Source organism: Mauremys reevesii, linkage group 1 (assembly GCF_016161935.1).
Source record: "Mauremys reevesii isolate NIE-2019 linkage group 1, ASM1616193v1, whole genome shotgun sequence".
Classification (NCBI taxonomy): domain Eukaryota; kingdom Metazoa; phylum Chordata; order Testudines; family Geoemydidae; genus Mauremys; species Mauremys reevesii.
The window spans coordinates 30418402-30437084 of NC_052623.1; the positions used below are offsets into that span (position 1 = coordinate 30418402).

General features: G+C 42.1%; 1 protein-coding gene across 1 annotated transcript in view; it reads right to left on the reverse strand.

Annotated features, from left to right (window-relative positions):
• LOC120403139 overlaps nucleotides 1-18110 on the reverse strand; it is a 50026-nt gene extending 31916 nt beyond the window's left edge. Inside the window, exons 1-3 of the mRNA XM_039533943.1 lie at nucleotides 17972-18110; nucleotides 15547-15584; nucleotides 14613-14726 (exon numbers count right to left, since the gene is read on the reverse strand). Of these exons, the coding sequence (XP_039389877.1) occupies nucleotides 14613-14726; nucleotides 15547-15584; nucleotides 17972-18110 (291 nt within the window). The remainder of the gene's footprint in view (nucleotides 1-14612; nucleotides 14727-15546; nucleotides 15585-17971) is intronic.
• Between the last annotated feature and the right edge of the window lie 573 nt (nucleotides 18111-18683).

Genomic DNA, 18683 nt, shown 5'->3' on the forward strand with positions numbered 1-18683 from the left:
TGAAATTTTGGAATGGATTGGATGTAGGGTTTAAACTTTGTTGTATTACATAAAGACAAGCAGACAAATGCCATCAATTTGAGCGTAGAGCCTTGCCAGTTTGGCCAATGATACTTGTCTTCCTTTGCCAATCACTTTGAGACGTTTGGCTCAGAGCATTGTAAGGGCTAGGTATTATAACTTCAGGTCCCCACTGGGACTTGTATGCATTATGCAGTTGACATTGCTGTAGTCAGAAGTGGCCACAGCCTTCAGATAAGGTGTTAAAGTGAGATACCCTCTTTTTGCAGAGGGAGTTTTCTAAAAAAGAGCAGGACATTATGCCAGTGTTGTGAGCAATACCCTTGACCTACGTTAAAGAAATTCTAACTCTAATACTGTCTAGAACTATTACTGTCACACCACTAGCCCAGAAACCCACAAAACTACCACTCTGGAATTTATTACCTTGATAGGCACTTTGAGATACCTGTATTGTTGTATGGAAGTCACTCTATGAAAGCTCCTATTTTATGTCAGAAGGTCCAGTGGCAGTATGATTGGCTATGTCTCTTCTGTAACAATTGGACCTTTCTAAAGTAATGACACACTCCAAACATATAATACAATGTATATATCTGGGGGATGTTCAGCCAGTAAAAATAACTATGGATAATTTCCCTCTAGTTTTCTAGATGCAAGCTCTCTACAGCACCCCTAGGGACTTGTCATGTTAGATTTGGATGTATCCACAAAAGGTTTGACTCTGTGCACTCCTCCTTCTCAAGCAAAATATGCTATTAATCTATAATTGTTTCCTAGAACTGTTCCATCGGAGTTGGGTTGACAGCAATGCTCCCAATCCCACAGAAATAGCTCTCAACTGACGGGCTTCTGGAAACTTGTCGTTATTTTGGGGAGAAGACTCTGGGTAGTTTTCAGTTTCTATGTCTGAATTTGGTACTTCAGAAACTACAGAGAAATACAAGAGAGATCTTTAGGTCTGTTATAAGGTTATATGAGCCCCCAACACAGTTGCACTATCCCTAATTTTGGGCGGGGGGGGTTTAAGAAAAAGCTAGGAACTATAACAATTTGTCCCTCATTCTTGTGTTGATCTCCAGCAAAAGGAATAGACTGATTAGTTACTATTTTGCTGTTCTGTTTATTTGGTCAGATTATTCCAGGAGTAATAGATTCTTAATAGTGTGAATCTTGTATTCTTGGTTTAGCTGGAGAATTTATACCATATGAAACAGGCAATGGCAACATATGCTTCCCATTATTGTTCTGGAGGAATCATTCCTACAGGGCTATTCAGGGCCAATCCTATTCCCATTGAAGTTAATGGTACTAAGTGTATGCATGTTTGCTATATGCATTGTTCATGTAGCCGTGTTGTTCCCAGGATATTGGAGAGAAAAGATGGGTAAGGTAATACCTTTTATTGGAACAACTGCTGTTGGCAACAAGCTTTCAAGCTACATAGAGCTCTTCTTCAGGTCTGGGAAACTTACTCAGCGTGTCACAGCTAAATATAAAATTAAAAAAACCCTGAAATGAGGAGTCATTTCTAAATGAAAAATAGAAAATTTCATTGCAAAAATGTTGGGACAGGATATTTTAACATCGACTACGTTTTCCCAGTATTCTTTCAAAATGAGCTTCTGGCAAAATGGGCCCATTTATGAAGCATTTTGATTCCAAACAGAACCATATATTTCTATAGAATATGATTTAATTGAGGTGTCTCTGTCCAGCCCTAGTTCCATCATTTGTGATTACCCACCTCCTTCTCACTGCCATGGGGAGTGCCATTATAGGCAGTGAGAAATCCCACCTGCATGGCCTGTCCATGCCACAGCCCTTCCCATTGTGCAATGGGATACAAGGCCAAGAGGCAGAATCAGGCCCATTACATGCACAGCAGGGTGCAATTACTATAAACAAATATAAGTGGGTAGCAGCATCAGTATGGAAATGCTGCAGGGTACAAATAGCTTTCAGTCCTCAACTCAGTTATGTTATAAAGATGTTCCTTGCTGGTCTTTAGATGGGAGAAAAACCTTACAGTACTAGTCCTTGTCTTATTTGTTAATAGGGGCGCCTCCTTGTAATCGACTGTTCCTCCTCCCCCAGCAGGATGGTTACTCTCTCCTTTTCTGTCCCCTCCTCCAATCCATTTTCACTTCACAGTTTTACCCTTCTTGCCATGGTTATTTTCTTCTTCTTCCTCTCCCATAATGGCTGCTCCCTCCCCATTCCCTTTGTCTCCAAGAGGTCAAAGGCAAGCAGTTCAGGGGATTGGCATCAATTCCAGATGCCACAGAACTGGGAAGCAGTTGAGCTGAGTGCCACAAGGGGGAGGGACATGGGGTGGCTTTCAGTGAGACAGGTGTAACACGATCCGATGGCTAGAAGTTGAAGCTAGACAAATTCAGACTGGGAAGAAGGCATACAATTGTCCACAGTGAGAGTAATTAAGCGTTGTAGCAACTTATCTGTGGTTGATCCTGCATCACTAATAACTTTTTAAAATCAAGATTAGATTTTTTTCTAAAAGATATGCCCTAGGAATTATTTTGGGGAAGTTCTATGGTCTGTACTACACAGGAGGTCAGACTAGATAATCATCACTATGGCCCCTTCCAGTGCTTAATTTGTAATGGAAGAGGAGCCGGGGCTCAAGCCGGGCAGCCGGAGAGTGGCGGCTGCTTGTTGGCTGCCCAGCTCTGAAGGCAGTGCCGCAGCCAGCATCAGCACAGAAGTAAGGGGAGCATGTATTGCCACCCTTACTTCTTCACTGCTGCTGGCAGCGGTGCTGCCTTCAGAGCTGGGCACCCAGAGAGCTGGGAAGTGAAGCTATGAACTGCCAAGCCTGGAGGTGCCAGGGGTAAGTCCTGGCACAAATTAAGCACGAGTCCCTTCTGACCTTGGAATCTATGAACGAGCCATCTGCTGCCTCAGCCCCACCCAGAAAAGCACCTTTGCAGGGTGGACCCACTGTCATGCAGCTTATCTCAGCCAGGCTGCTTCTCTCCCATGCTCCCTACACCTCTGGATGGGTTTGACATTCCCTGAGCTGGGAAACCCTTCCTTTTGCAACTCTTGCTGGCAAAATACACTTGAAAGAGAACCCAGGGAGTCTACTCTCTCTCTTTAATCTAGCAAGTGAGGTATTTAAACTTTCAGAATAAAGAACCCCTATGGATATTTCATTTGGTTTATTTTTCACTTAGTATTTATCATTTATATTCAGAATGTCGCTAGACTCTACAGTGTAACAGCAGGTACTTGGAACAGGCACAGCTAGGAGAGCTAGATTGAGAGAGGCTAAGGGTAATGGAATGGCTGTATTCCAAGCTCTGAAATAAACGTAATCTGTCTAACACTAATGAGAAACAAAACACCAACTTCAGTCCTTACAAAGGATGAAACTATAATTTCCATGTGTCAATTGGATGAAGAAGGAAAACTCCTCCAACACTAATGATCACTCTCAAAGAAGTCACAACAGTTCTGAGGACATGTAGTGAAACCACAACATTGATACTGGTTCATTTCTAATTCTTCTCAGTTATTGTTTGTATTACAGTAGCAGCTAGAAGTCCCAATTGAGATCATAGCCCCATCGTGCTAGGTGGTGTACAAGCAGCCCCTGATCTAAGACATGGACAATCAAAGAGTGGGAGGGGAAATAAAGGCGAAGAACAGTGAAGTGAATTGCCCAAGAGTACACAGCAGACAGTACCAACAAGCAAACCCAGGTTTCCTTATTATCAGCAGAGTGCTCTACCAATTGGATCAGAGTGCTTCTCTTAAGGTGGTGCAGATTTGCCCTGAAAATAAAAATCAGCTGCAACTGGCTCCCTGATTGATGGCCTTCCATCTCTGCTGTGCAAGTGGAGGCTCAGTGAAGCAAAGAATCTGGGGTTAAGATTTCATTGTCCCTCCATGTAATGAGAGGAACCAGCTTTGGATGTTTAGAACTCCTTCTCCTATGAGAATGAGGTTCAAAGTTATCATCTAGCTGTGGCTTTGCAGAAATTTGATAAATACTGCACTCCAGAAAAGAATATAGCCCACGAAAGGTATTAGCTTTTCCCTTATGTGCAATTACAAAGGTGGATAATAGAGCCATGTGTAATTGAGACTGAAAAGTAAAACTTGCAAGTTTGGAGAACGACAAGGTTCTCTGAAAAGGACGGGCTTGTTTGTGGAATTAATAACAATCCCACTGCGAAGGAGGAATTCTTAAGGGATCTTAACATTAGCTAAAGCAATATATAGCTGCAAATTGTAGAAATTACTAAATCACAAATAAAACCCTGACAAAGCAAGAAGAAAATAAACAGCAGCTGGTATGGATATTATTACCAAAATAGCTCCTACTAGCAAGACTGCATTATTATTAAAAATTAGCAGAATCAATCAGCAATAAAGGGGGAAAGGTATGGCTGTGGGAAATGTGCTACTGAACATCCCAGAAATAAATCTATTCTGTTGGGAAAAAAATTTCCCCAGAGATACAACCACTTATATCAGGTCTGAACCCAGTGATGAATAGCATTAATGGGTGTAGGCGGAATGCTGATTCCAGTGTCCTTATTACTACACGTACTGTTTTAAATTACATTATATGTAAAACTGTAGTTTTATATATGGAGAAAGAGGATACACCTCTACCCCGATATAACGCGACCCAATATAACACAAATTTGGATATAACGCGGTAAAGCAGCACTCCGAGGGGGCGGGGCTGCGCGCTCTGGCAGATCAAAGCAAGTTCAATATAACGCGGTTTCACCTATAATGTGGTAAGATTTTTTGGCTCCCGAGGACAGCGTTATATTGGGGTAGAGGTGTATAGAGATTTTCTCAGATACTCATGTAACAGGCACCATCCTGGCCAACACAGTGGGGACTGATTGGAGACCTCCAAAGCTAAAACCATTAGCTAAAGCTCTCAAGTGGAGGGGCAGTAACAAACGCATCTCCATGATGGATGAGGCACAAAATGGGCCCCATACTACTCACTGACCCATGGGTTACAGTTATATTATTCCAGAGTGGCAAAGTCATGACTGTCATGTGAGTCGTCCCACGTTAGTGCTAATAAAGCTTAAATTGATACTTGCATATAGCCATAATTGATTAGGAGATTGAAAATCTTCAGACTTTTACTGGACCAAAACTGAGTTATTTATTATTTGTCTTACCGTAGTGCCTAGGACCCACAGACATGTATCAAAACTCCATTGTGCAAGACCAGGGATTGGCAACCATTGGCACACGGCCCATCAGGGAAATCCGCTGGTGGGCCGGGATGGTTTGTTTACCTGCAGCGTCCGCAGGTTCAAACAATCGCAAGTCCCACTGGCTGCCGTTCACTGTTCCAGGCCAATGGGGGCTGCAGGAAGCGGCATGGGGAGAGGGATGTGCTGGCTGATAAGAGGAGATGACAGATGGATATAGACAGATAGATAGGATGTACAGGGAACCAATGAGATAACTGTCAGCATGATGGTCGGTGGTCTTGGCAGACCAGCCACCTAACCATTGTCAAGTTTTTTGTAGGCATTGTGGTAAAGGAGAGTTTTAAGGAATAGTTTGAAGAAGGATAATGAGGTAGCTTTGTGTCTGTTTATGGGGAGTTCCTCTCAAGCATTAGGGGCAGCATGGGAGAAAACAAAAAGGCACTTGTTTGAAAATTTGACAAGTGCGTAATGCAGGCTGGCATCATGGGCCAGCTGGAGGCTGGAATCAACATCTGGCTAGTGAATGAGCGATGATAGGTGTGGGGGGATAGGCTATGAAAGGCCTTGAAAATTAAGCCACGCAACATATGTTTGATGTAATAGAGAAAGGAGAACAGCTTATCCTGGGTCTCACATGAGTATTATTTAAAGGTGGAAGGGGAGAAGACTAGATTATCTCCCTGGCTGGGTGTTTTGGTTTAGGTTTTGTATGGTCCTTGTTTGCTTTTAAATGTCAGTAGTTTTATCTCAGCGTTCTGGGATCTTAGAAGTAATTCCTGTTGGAAATGGAAAGTAGTTGTGGTGGTCAAATGTACTTAATACATTTAGTATTAACTTGTATTGTGGTGGTGTCTGGGAGCCCTAGTCATGGACCAAGATGCCATGGTGCTTGGTGCTCTACAAACACAGAACAAAAGGATGATCCCTGTCAGAATGAGTTTACAACCTGCCTCATAAATATCACCATGTATGGACTGATATTTCTATGTTTACATGCATTAGAAACATCAATGGAGCTATACCAGTTCACACCAACGGAGGATCTTAACTAATGTATTAGTTGTAAATGAGGTGTTGAGTGACTTAATGGCTTACTTCTTTGCTCTTTATGATTTGTGTTGGGCTATGCCGTCCAGCAATATTAATTTTAAATTAACCAAGTTGTATGTGGGAGATTAACAAAGGGTTGAGCAAATCCCAACTTTTTCAAACTTATGAGCTAGGAGGAATTTAGAGATAAGCGTTCTGCAGAGAGATAACTGTAACAGTTTGTGCTAAAATTGAGGTGAAATAATTAAAACCCATTCTCCTCAGCTTGTCAAATGCAAATGTATTATGTGAGAATCTGCTTCTCATAATAAACTAAATTTCCATGCTACTGAAAAGTCTTGCTCTACTGTGTGTGAAGTGATGAGCTGCTACTCTGCATCTTGTGATGGTGTGTTATATACTTTGGGAAGAGATGGGAACAAACAGAAAAGCCAGAATGAATATTAACAGTCATTATATAAAGATTTATTTGATCCCTGGATCTTTGAAAAGAAGACGAAGAAGATGAAGACGAAGACGAAGAGTGGATTCTGTACAAATACTATGAGACCTAGGGCTAGATTTGCAAAGAGATTTAGGCATGGTGATACTGAGCATCACTGTGGATTCACTAGGATTCACAAAGCCTGAGTTCGGCACCTAGGCTCCCCGTACAATGAATGGAGAGATACCAGGCATCGCAGACTGGGATGCACAAAAGGCAGCTCATTGCCTAAAATAGACATTGGGAGATGTCAAGGTGACTGGTAAGCTGTCTGCTTGGGTTTCTCAGCTGCAAATCTTCTCTTGGCATTGGGTGCCTATGGAGAAGACTTCCCTCATAACTTTTAGCCCAATGGTTCAGGTAGTCGTCTGGGATGTGGAAGACCCCCTAGTTCAAAACTCCCATCCACCCGATGGGGGAGCAGGCATTTTAACCAGGATCTGCTATGGGAGTGCCTTAACTATTGAGCTATGGGATATTCTGATGCAGTGCTCCCTTATTCTCTGTGTTGAAGCTGTTCCACTGTGGATAAATAATTTTAAAAGAGTCATCGGCACAGAGGGACAGTATCCTGGGTCTCTCATGGGGCTGCTCTAACCACTATATAGCTATGGAGTCATTCTCGTGCTTGCTGTCTTGCTTTGGCTCAGTGATTCTTTCTTTATTCATGCACAGTCTAACAGCTTCAACAGGAGAGACAGAGAGTCCCACCCTAGAACATCCCATAGCCCAATGGCTAGGACAGGCATCTATGAAGTAGCAGATCCCAGTTCAAATCACTTCTCCTCCTGAGGTGGCGGAGGTACTTGAACCAAAGGTCTCCCAAGGGACTCTCCTAACCACTGGGCTAGAAGGTATGAGGGAGTTCTCCCTCCTTGCTATTTGATTTAAGCTCGTCTAGAAAGGCCTGATCTGGTAGGTGTGCTAGCAGCTGTGTCAGGTGGAGGAATGCCTAATTCTCCTGGTTTGTGCATTGCTCTGGGGCTTAGGTAGATGCCTGGCATGGGGCTGCAGTGTGCATGCCCAAGAGAGAAACATAGCCACCTACAGAACTTTTCCTGCAAAAATGTAGGTGCCAAGTGACTTTAGGCATCACCGGGGATTGGGGACAGCTGAGCAGGGTTTTTGTGAATCCCAGTGGGGCCTGAGTTTGGGATTTAGGTGCCTAAATCCTTCTCTGAATCTGACACCTAAGGCACAAGCTACACATCCCCTTCATACTTCCTGCAGTAATCATTTTGTTATGCAAGGTAGAATTTTCTAAACTGCTCAGCACTGGCCCAACTCTGCTCTCATTGAAATTAAAAAGAAGAGAGACTACACTCTGCACTAATAGTGCAATTAGAATAATTACGTGTATAGGAACCAAAAGGTGTGCACGCACAGGCACACATTCACATGCACACACTCACACACACAGAGATTGCTGCTATTCCCTGTAATGGTACTGTACTGGGATATTCAGGGTGGGATTTTCAAAGGAGCAGAGTTAGACCAATGCCTCCCTAGCACCTTTGAAAATCCCGATCTCAGACCATTGCCCAAATGCTCCAGGGTTCCTTGAAATTAAAATTAAATTTATCTTTCTAGCAATAGGAAAGGGGATTTACTAGACACACTAACATTGCTATCCTCTAGAAACATGAACTGTTTGGTTAAATCAAAAATATTCAAAGATGTCACTAAGGCAAATAAAATAAAAACATTGCTACATTCAGAATGTTTGCACAGATTTAATACAGCGGGCTACTTGTCATTAAATTTGAAGTCAGTCTCCAAAGGACATAGCTCTGTTCTCCAGTACAGAAGCCGAGGAATTAAATGAAAGTTTCAGAGAGTGTTGTCTGATGGGAAAAATCACACAGCTCTAGCAAACTCCAGTGTAATTATTTGCACTGCACTGTAGACCCCCTTGAACCAAGTGTGGGTTTGATATATCTGTGAACCTCACTCCAAGCTTCTGAAAGCCCCATTCATCCCAGATAGTCTCCTTTCCTCCATTGCTGCCTTCTCCTCCCCTAAAAGCCCTAAGATCTACTTATAAGAGATGTCTTCAGGGAGTGGTATGGCTTGCTTAAAGGTTCCCAGGGATCCATGTGGACAGAGGGAGAAACAGGATGTTGTGGAATTTAATGCTCCAAATGAATCTACAGGTGTCAGCTTCCTTTTAGCCCCTGTTCAGGGCATAGGTGCTGGCACTAAGAGTGTTAGAGGTGCTGCAGTACCCCCTCATATACAGTTTACTGTTTGGTTCAATGGCTCTCAGCACCCCCACTATACCAATTGTTCCTTCCCCACTGGTTCAGTGGCAAGTATAATCCTGTTGGATTTCCACAATCCTACTCTTGGTGAATATGGAATATATCCACTCACTGTCACACATTGGAGAGGCACAGTCTTGTTACATAAGAAAGTTTCAGGTCAGATGTTTGGTAACAGCCAATCAGACACCTAATGATTGATTTTGGAAGTAAAACAGATGCAGAAACAATGAGCTCTATGTGCAGTCCATTTTTTTCTTAAGGGGCTTTCAAGTTTTTTTCTGAGCTCCAAAGATTCCTATTTTATTGTATTTGAAGAAAAGGGGAATTGGTTTAGATAAAATAAAATCCAACCTAAACTTTCTTGCAAATATGAAACCAACCTTGACCCTTTGTTGTATTTATAAAAAGAAGTGAATAACTACTACTACTTTTAATTCATACCCATGTGCTCCTGCTTCCCATTTCCACCCGGACCAGAAGCAGAAGTCCTGGAGTACTCAGATAAAGGCTGTTCTAATGGTATATCTAGGTCAACTGGAAGCATGAAATTTACCAGAATTCTTGCAAGACTAAGTGGGGATCCTGCATCCATGCTGAACTGATCTTTACACCCAGACTTACCAACTGTTTGGTTCTGGCAAGTACAAGAGCCAATTTTCTCCTCATTTGAGTCCCAAGTAGCTGGGAGTCAGCAACGTTTACACTGCAGTTCCATCTCCAGCTCTCTAGAGCTACAGTTGCTATAAACGCTTCCTTGCTTCCTCAATCCCTACTGTATCTCACTGCTCTGCCTCCTGGGGCTTCTCCACTCTTAGAAGCAGAGACTTAATGGGAAGAGCTGAGCACAGAATCACCCCACCAGGGGGACAGAATGTCATAAGGGTGCTGATGAATGATGGTGGCGATAGAGGATTTTCTCTATGTGTGGTGTGGACACATAACGGACTGAAAACAGCACACATTTCATATTGGCCACGGAACAGTTACCTTATAGCAATGACTGTTCCGGGCTGGAACTGAACCAACCTTTGGCTTCTTATGGGCCTTTGAGACAAAGGCTATGCACTGTTGTATCTCAGGATGAAACCACACACCACACTCTGAATTCAGGCTGCTCCTGTGACACAGTCTGTGGCGTGCTAGCAGAATGACCTGCTTTGTAAGAGAATCATCCCTCAGGCCTGTTCTACACTGGGAGGGGGTCGATGTAAGATACACAACTTCAGTTATGGGAATAGCGTAGCTGAAGTGGACGTATCTTATTTCAACTTACCTCCCATCCTCACGGTGCGGGATCGATGGCTGCAGCTCCCCCATCGACTCCGCTACCACCGCACACCCTGGTGGAGTTCCAGAGTCGATGGGAGCGGGTTCGGGGATCGATATATCGCGTCTAGACAAGACGCGATATATCGATCCCTGATAGATCGATCACTACCTGCCGATCTGGCAGGTAGTCTGGATGTACCCTTTGTTTCAAGTCTTTATGTGGCATCTGTGTGCTTCTTCTAAGTAGAGCATGTAATGTGCAGTAGACTTAAAACCTACTACTCCCTTTCTTAGATGTGGGAAATACAACAGCAGAAACAAAGAGACAGGCAACTGGATAAGGCATGAGTGAGTCCTGGTTACTCAGCCAGCATTCCTATACATTTTATATTCCTGCCCTCTATAGTGACTCCAGCACACGAGTGGAAATGTGAACTGAAAGGGCATTGAACGCTGAATTTTTCCCACTCTGACACAATTACAGAAATGCCATGCTAAATAACATTGTGCAGACACCTAGAGCATTGACTAGTCCTCTATTTCTCATTTCTTGGGCAACAGTAATTTAGCGTCCAGTGGTCTCAGCACTGCATTTCATCATGCAGGGTGGTAGTAGGGGCAGTGATATTTCTTAAATGACATTTGATTTCAACATTCATGTCCATTTGCTGCTTTTATATTTTCCTTTTCAGCATTTAGCATTGACCTAACTCTGCTCCCGTTGTAGTCAATAGTTTTAACTTCACTGGGAGCAGAGTTAAGCCACTAGTGAATGCATTTAAAATGCCACCTGTATAGCCTATGGACACTGTCCTGCTAACTCTGCATTCGCTAAAGCAAGTGGGGCTTCACACATACAAACTACTTGAGTGAGTAAGGGGCTGCAATATTTGGTAACATGCTCATGTGGAAGGGTCAGTCACCAGCCAGAATGGGCCCTCATGGCCAGACATGGTGCAGCAGCCTCTTTAGCTGGGGCCCCCTTGCAATGGCCAGTCCAAATCTGTGGTGGTTTACCCATTCTCACAACTCAGCATTCTGGCCAGGTCACTTACAGTCCCCATTCCTTGTGGGGTAGTAAAGAGTCCAACAAAGAAATCTAATTACTGTATCCCAGGTTTTCAGCCCCACCTAGGGCTCAGTAGTCACAGCCCCCTTACATCCCTTTTCCTGCTGGCAGGTAGAGGAACCTAGACCCTCACTATACTCGGGATTTCAGCCCAGGGACCCCATATTAAACAACTAAGATCTGCTCCCACAGACTCACTTCTGCTTCATTGGGACACTTTCTACTTTCATCTGCCCCCAGGCCCCTTTCATAGACCATCTCCTTCCTGTGCTTTTTCCTTGGAGCTCTTTATGCCATTTCCTGCCAGTTTGCTGCTGTTGCTACTACTGCAACAGTAATTGGGTCCCCTTAGACTCCCCAGCCTGGTCTGTAGTCTCCTAACTCATCTGTTGACCACCAAGTAGTCACAGTTGAGGAGGTATCTACTTGGTCTCTTAATCCCCTAGTGGATCTGGCAGAATGGTGTTGATATACCCCATCACAGTTAGGAAAAGAGATAAGCAGCACAGCTGAGTAAAAATTGGAACATCCATCGCATGGGAAATTCTAATATTTCAACATTTGTTTTTATCCCAGATCAGGATACAAAGTTGAAATATCTCAAGGTTTCACTGAATGAATAAATGAACCTGAAAAAATTTGTCTCAGAAATGTTGAAAATTTTTGCTTTGGTTTGTTGAACTGAATCAAAGCATTTTATTCTGAGTCAGTTCAAAGTTCATCGATTCCAAGACCAGAAGGGACCATGGAGAATATCTAGTCTCACTTCCTGCATAACACAGGCCATAAAACTTCCCCAAAATAATTCCCAGAGTCTATCTTTTAGAAAAACATCCAATCTTGATTTTAAAATTATCAGTGATGGAGAATCCACTACGACCTTTGGTAAATTGTTCCGATAGTCAATTACCCTCACTGTCAAAAATGTATGCCTTATTTCCAGTCTGAATTTGTCTAGCTTCAACTTTCAGTCACTGGATCATGTTATACCTTTCTCTGATAGACTGAACAGCCTATTATTAAATATTCATTCCCCACATGGATATTTGTAGACTGTAATCAAGTCACCCCTTAACCTTCTCTATGTTAAGCTAAATAGATTGAACTTCTTGAGTCTGTCATTATAAGGCATGAGTTCTAATCCTTTAATTATTCATATGGCTCTTCTCTGAACCCTCTCCACTTTATTATCATCCTTCTTGAATTGTGGGCACCAGAACTGGACACAGTAATCCAACAGCGGTTGCATCGGTGCCAAAAACAGAGATAAAACAACATCTCCACTCATACTCAAGATTCTTCTGTTTATGCATCTCAGGATTCCGTAAGCTCTCTTGGCCAGTCTCACACTGTGAGCTCACGTTGAGTTGTTCATTAAACTGCATCTGCCAATGGTGCCATGGTTCTAACATAATCAGTGAAACTGGTATCAGAGGGCCCCTGTTCCCTGGAGGAGCTACTATTGCCAGGATACCAAGGTAACAGGGGAGAGGTGGAGTTAGGTTGGAAGAAACTCAGCCATGTGGACAAGTTCTACTTATTCAGCTTAACCTGCATTCAGCTTTTCTCTTTGCTAATGAAACAATGGCACCTCATGGGAGTTGCAGTTCAGGCACCTCATGCCCCTATTCTTTCCTCTGGGCTGGCAAACTACATCTCTCATGAGAAATCTGCTGTCATGTGACTCATGATGCACCATGAGGCTTGGTCAGAGGGGAGAGCACATTGCATCATGGGAGATGTAGCCCAGCCAGGGAACCTATTCCATAGGGGAGCATGAGGACATTAAACCCCCACAGAGGGGGGTTGGCAGAGGCAGTTCAATGTTGAACTGGCTAAAAAAAATGGTTTTGGTTTGGTTTAATGAAGTGAAATATGTTCATTTGAGTCAAACTGACCCAAGATGAAATATTTTATTTTGCTTTTTCAGACAGAAAATCAAAGTTTCAGCAAAATTGAACTTTTCCTATTTTTGTGGAAACTGCATTTTCTGTCAAATTCTCATCTAGCTTTATTAAGCACAAGTGAAAGGGGGCATGAAAACTCATCAAGGCCCTTTGTCAAAAGAGGGGGAGAAACCACTAAGGCTTATTTTAGTTCAGTTGATTATTTATCCTTTGTCTTTGGGTCTGATCCAAAGCCCATTGAAATCAATGGGACATTTTCCACTAACTTCAGAGGGCTTTGGAACAAGCCCTTCCTCCAATGCTCAGGCAACTAGTAGCAGAATGTACTTCAGCTAGTAGCAGAATGTAGGAGCAAGAACACACAAACACACACAAAAAAATCTGAGGATCAAAGGTGTTAGAGACAGAAAAAAAAAGTGCAGGGCATAATCCTGGACCACATCAGGTATTTATTATAAAATTCATACTGCACTTGGTCTTATGGTATGTCTCTGAATAAGAGGCAAGCTGAAATGACCAGTTTTGCATTGGAAGTGTTGTTGTAGCCTTGTTGGTCTGAGGATATTAGCGAGACATGGTGGGCAAGGGAATATCTTTTATTGGACCAGCTTCTGTTGGTGAAAAAAACCCACAAGCTTTCAAGCTTACACAGAGCTGTTTTCAGAGCACTGTGTAAGCTCAAAAGTTTGTCTCTTTCCGCAACAAAAGCTGCCCCAATAAAAGCTATTACCTCACCCACCTTGCCTCCCCAGTATTAAGTAGCAGAGATGGTGACGGACCTGGTTCAAACCATTTGAGTAATGTGTGTGGAGTCAAAATAGGAAAGGTGAGCAAGAGAAAGATGATTGACCGAAGGCCTGAAATGTTTTATAATTAAAGTTAGCCTATAATATTTAACCATTCAAGTACTGGCCTAATGCAGTATCATTAGTTGTAAATGTCCTGGGGGTCATCCTCTTTGTCCTCATTTGGCCTTAGTGAGCGTCAAACTAAGCTTCAGTTACTGGCATGCATGGCTACTTTATAATAATTTCCCCACATAAGTGCAAGGGTATTAAAAATAGCTAACAAGTTATTCAGCTTTGCTTTTCTAGAGTTAAAGCTATTTTTTTACTTTTTACCCTAATAAATTCCCCCTGCATGCTCTTCAGTGAAACACGGGGCAGGGTAGGAAGCCTGGTTTAGTAGAGAGGCCACAGGACTAGGACTCAGTAAATCAGCATTCAATTTCCATCTCAGCTATAGGACCACTGTGTTACCATGGGCAAATAATTTAATCTACTCTGTGCCTCAGTTCCCCAGATCTGTAAAATACAGATAATATTTCCATACCTCACATGTGTATTGTGATAATAAAATCCATTTAAGATTGTGAGTCACTTGGACTCTGTAGCTGACCGAAAGAACAAGTTGCTTTTCATTTGTTAGGACTTCATCAAAATGCCCCTGAAAAGAAATAATAATAAAAGAGCCCTTTATCAGTTTCTGAAGACTAAACAAGAACACCAAATGACCAGCTGAGTAACTGGTAATTATCATCCTGTTTGTATTTCTTTATTCCGGATTCAAACGATAATTGCTTTGGACAAGACATGGAACATCCAACTACTGGGTCAAGAACAGCATTCCTGGGTAACATGCATGTCGGGGATGGGGGTGAAAAAGGAATTAAATTCTACATGAAGTTACAGATAAACATTCTCTTATGTCATCCAGTTATAGTAATAGGTAGCAGCTATTATAAGATTAATACTCACTGGAACAACTGTCATTCACTGGAAACTCAAGCCAATTATCTTATCCATTCAATGTATGGAACTAGCTTATGCTGGTGTAAATATAACAATAAAAGATAACTATTAAAATGCTGAATATTAAGGACCATAAATTGCAGAAATTAAGTCTTACTGCAATGCTAATGAGCCTGTGTTGCTACTCATGTCTGTTTTATGATATGCTTTTGACAATATTAGAAAGAGAGACAAGATTGTCCTGTGACTAATACATTAAAATAGAATGCAGGATATTTAGGTTCAGTTCTGATCCCTGCCCCCAGACTTCTTGTGTGGGTCACTTAAGCTTTAATAAATAATTATTAGTTAAAATAGACATTGGAATAGGGACTTGAATTGAGGACTCCTATGTTCCAGGTGAGAGCCCTACCACTGTATTATACAGTCCTTCCCTCTGTCTCCGGCCCAACAATGATTTAATGATTTAATACCAAGTGGAAGAGCTTCAACAGAAGAACGCAAGGAACACCTACCTCAGAAGATCCCAAAGCCCAGGGGGCAGGGCATTCTCCTAAGAAACAGGAAATTGGGGTGTAACTCCCTGTTCCACACCTGGTAAGGGTGGAACCAAACCTAGGTATCCCACATCCTGGGTCAGTGTTGTAACAGCTGGGTTAATCATTATAAGGGGGACAGTGGAGGCTTCTCTTCTAGTGTTTTGTAGAGGGTATGATTGGTCAGATGGCCTCTGAGCACACCTTCTGCACTGGCTCTACAGACGAGATAGGTGGGGCAATGCCAAGTTTGAGGATTTTGCTGGGGCTTAAATGTGAGTTGAGTGCCTGCACTGAGGCATCTGTATGTCATGCACAATGGCAGATTTTTAGGTACCTAAGAGACTTTTTTTTTTAAAGTAAGAGATAAAGTTATCTCAGAACTGGAAGGAACTCTGAAAGGTCATTGAGTCCAGCCTCCTGCCTTCACTAGCAGAACCAAGTACTGATTTTTGCCCTAGACCGCCCCTTCAAGGATTAAACTCACAATCTTGGCTTTAGTAGGCCAATGTGCAAACCACTGAGTTATCCCTTCCCCACAACTCCCATGGATGTGTTAAGTCTCACTCACTGGGTATGAGGTGCATGCATTAGCATGCTATCTCACTCTCACACACATGCCTAGGCTTATCTCATGCATTTTGAGTAAATATATAAAGATTTAAAATATTTTTACCCAGGCACTCCAAGAGACAATAATATAGCTGGGGCCTCAGGCCCAGGCCTTAGAGCTTGGAAAGCTTGTGTACTGTGGTAACCGTGGAGACTACAGGCCTGCATTCTATTTGCATTTGAGAGGAGAGAGGAGGCTACGTGAGGGTTATCTTTGTGTGTGTGAATACTCGAAGGTCAAAAAAATATGAGTTTGCCCACTAAACCTCTGCAGGAATTGGTCAAAAGTTTGTGAATTCTGCAAAATAAAGTTCAAAATTTAAATCACACTGGACAAATTCATGTTGTCAGAGATCTCCAACCATCTAGATTGTTGTTCCAACCAGCAAATAATTGTTTTTATTAAAATCCCCTGGTTTGCACTGCATATAGAATTCTCACATGCCCTAGACTTTAGTATGAATTAGGACATTTAAGTGTTTCATATGGAATATTACAGTGTACATTTTTAAACAAACTACTAAGTGCTCGTTGGATTAAAAACCCGAACTATTGGATGTCACCAAGGACCAAAGATGAGAGTCCCTGAATTAAGCAATTATCTAAGCCACCACCTGGAAAGTCTCTTTCTTTGGCCTTGAATCTCACTCTTTGGGCACTCTTAAAGACAGCCAGACCTTGGCATCTCTGTTATCAGTGGAAACGTGGGCACCTAGGGAGTTTAGGTAGCTACAGTGTTAAGTGGCAGCTGAGTGGAGGTTTTGAGGATCTAAATTTTGGACTTAGATGCTTAAACCCCTTTGTGAATCTAGCCCTATGTTTCAATTCCCCATCTTTACATGGGGGTAACATTTGCCCAACTTCCATGGTTTTGTGAGGATAAATCTCTTGATATCTGTGAGGTACCTGCAGCATAGGTACCTAGACCGATATTAAGCTATGTGTTAAGGCCTTGATTCAGCTAGATACCTATGTATGTGTGATGTCTTGTCCCACTAAATGGTTGGGCAGTGTATACTCAGTGCAGGGCCCCACTTTCATTTTGGTTTCTGTTTTGCTGCCTGAACAATGAAGACTCCACACCAGATAGAGGAAGAGTTGATAGAAAGAAACACAGCTATTGCCTGCTCTGCTGGGTCCAAATATTAGCATATGAGTAAATATCACCTCTGAAGTCTTTGCTCCTATGATATTTTTCCCACTGATTTCAATGGAACTACACACATGCTTATAATTAGGCATTTGCTAAGTACTTATAAGAGCCAAAAACAGGCATAGAGAATGCAACTTGTACAACCTAGCTGAGCTCGTCTTGCTGTAGAAGCCTTAATTTCTGTATTTCCTGGGTTTTTATTAATAATATTATTTTCCCTCTGCAAACTTACCATTGCATTAGCAGAGGGTTTTGTGGTGGATCTGTGTGTGGGCTCCTAGGACATTTCTTATAATAGAAAGTGCATATTACTGGAGATATAATAAGGCCATTTTCATACCGAGATAAACTGAGCTGAGACAAAGAGTCTTTGATTATGTCCCTGCACTTGGAGCTTAACAATGCATACACACAGCTTAGAGAAAAGGTGAGAAGGGATATGATAATAGCCAACATGAAAATGCTTTAAGAAGAAATATTTAAGGTGGTTAATTAAGGATAGTAAGAGGAGTAATGGCCTAAAACTGGAAAAGGGAAATGTTAAATTAGGCAGTAGGAAAAAGTGTTCTAACATCTATGCCAATTAGGGAATGGAAGAGAGGCACTAGAAGACCAGGTGAAGTATCCACAATTCTATACTAGCGCAGGCAGTTGCATGAAAAAGGGGATCAAACCTCTTCTTCTGTGGTGAGGGACATCTTTCCTTCTTTAAGAGAGTAAGACACAATGCATGGGACAACTTATTCTTGTTCTGTCTGTCACAAGATAGCTTGCCCATGGTATTTTCAGCTAAATATATATTAGTTATGTGGATAAGCTTCTTCTTTCTGGCAAATCAGTATGCCAGTGTCTGCTTAAGTAAAGCCTAGCACTATTCTTACTGAGAGTAGATAGTCGTATGCTAACTCATTTTTCAATTTCTTCATCCATATTTCCAATTACAGCTTTTTCATATCAACTCACTTCTTCATTAGTATCAACAAAGCCAGCATGAGGGAGAAATGCTACTTTTCTTTAAATATGTGCTGGAGTTTGTGTAATTACTGTGCTTGGCAAGAGATATGAAAAACTATTGAATTTTCCAACCTATTTCTTTGGTGAGTAAAACACTTTTGCCTCCCTAGTCAGTCCCTCCAGAGAGAGGTAGCAATGAACACTGTAAAAAGAGAATATAAAACTGCAAATGCAGCTGAGTTTCAAGTTTCCACATTTTGCAAGACATTTGAATGAACAAGTCACTTTAAAGACTGCACCATTTGATCTGATCCAAATTTCAGTGAATTCCTAATCATGCCTATTTCCAAAATGTGCGCCAAAAACATTATCTGTCAAACATGAGCTTTGCGGGCAG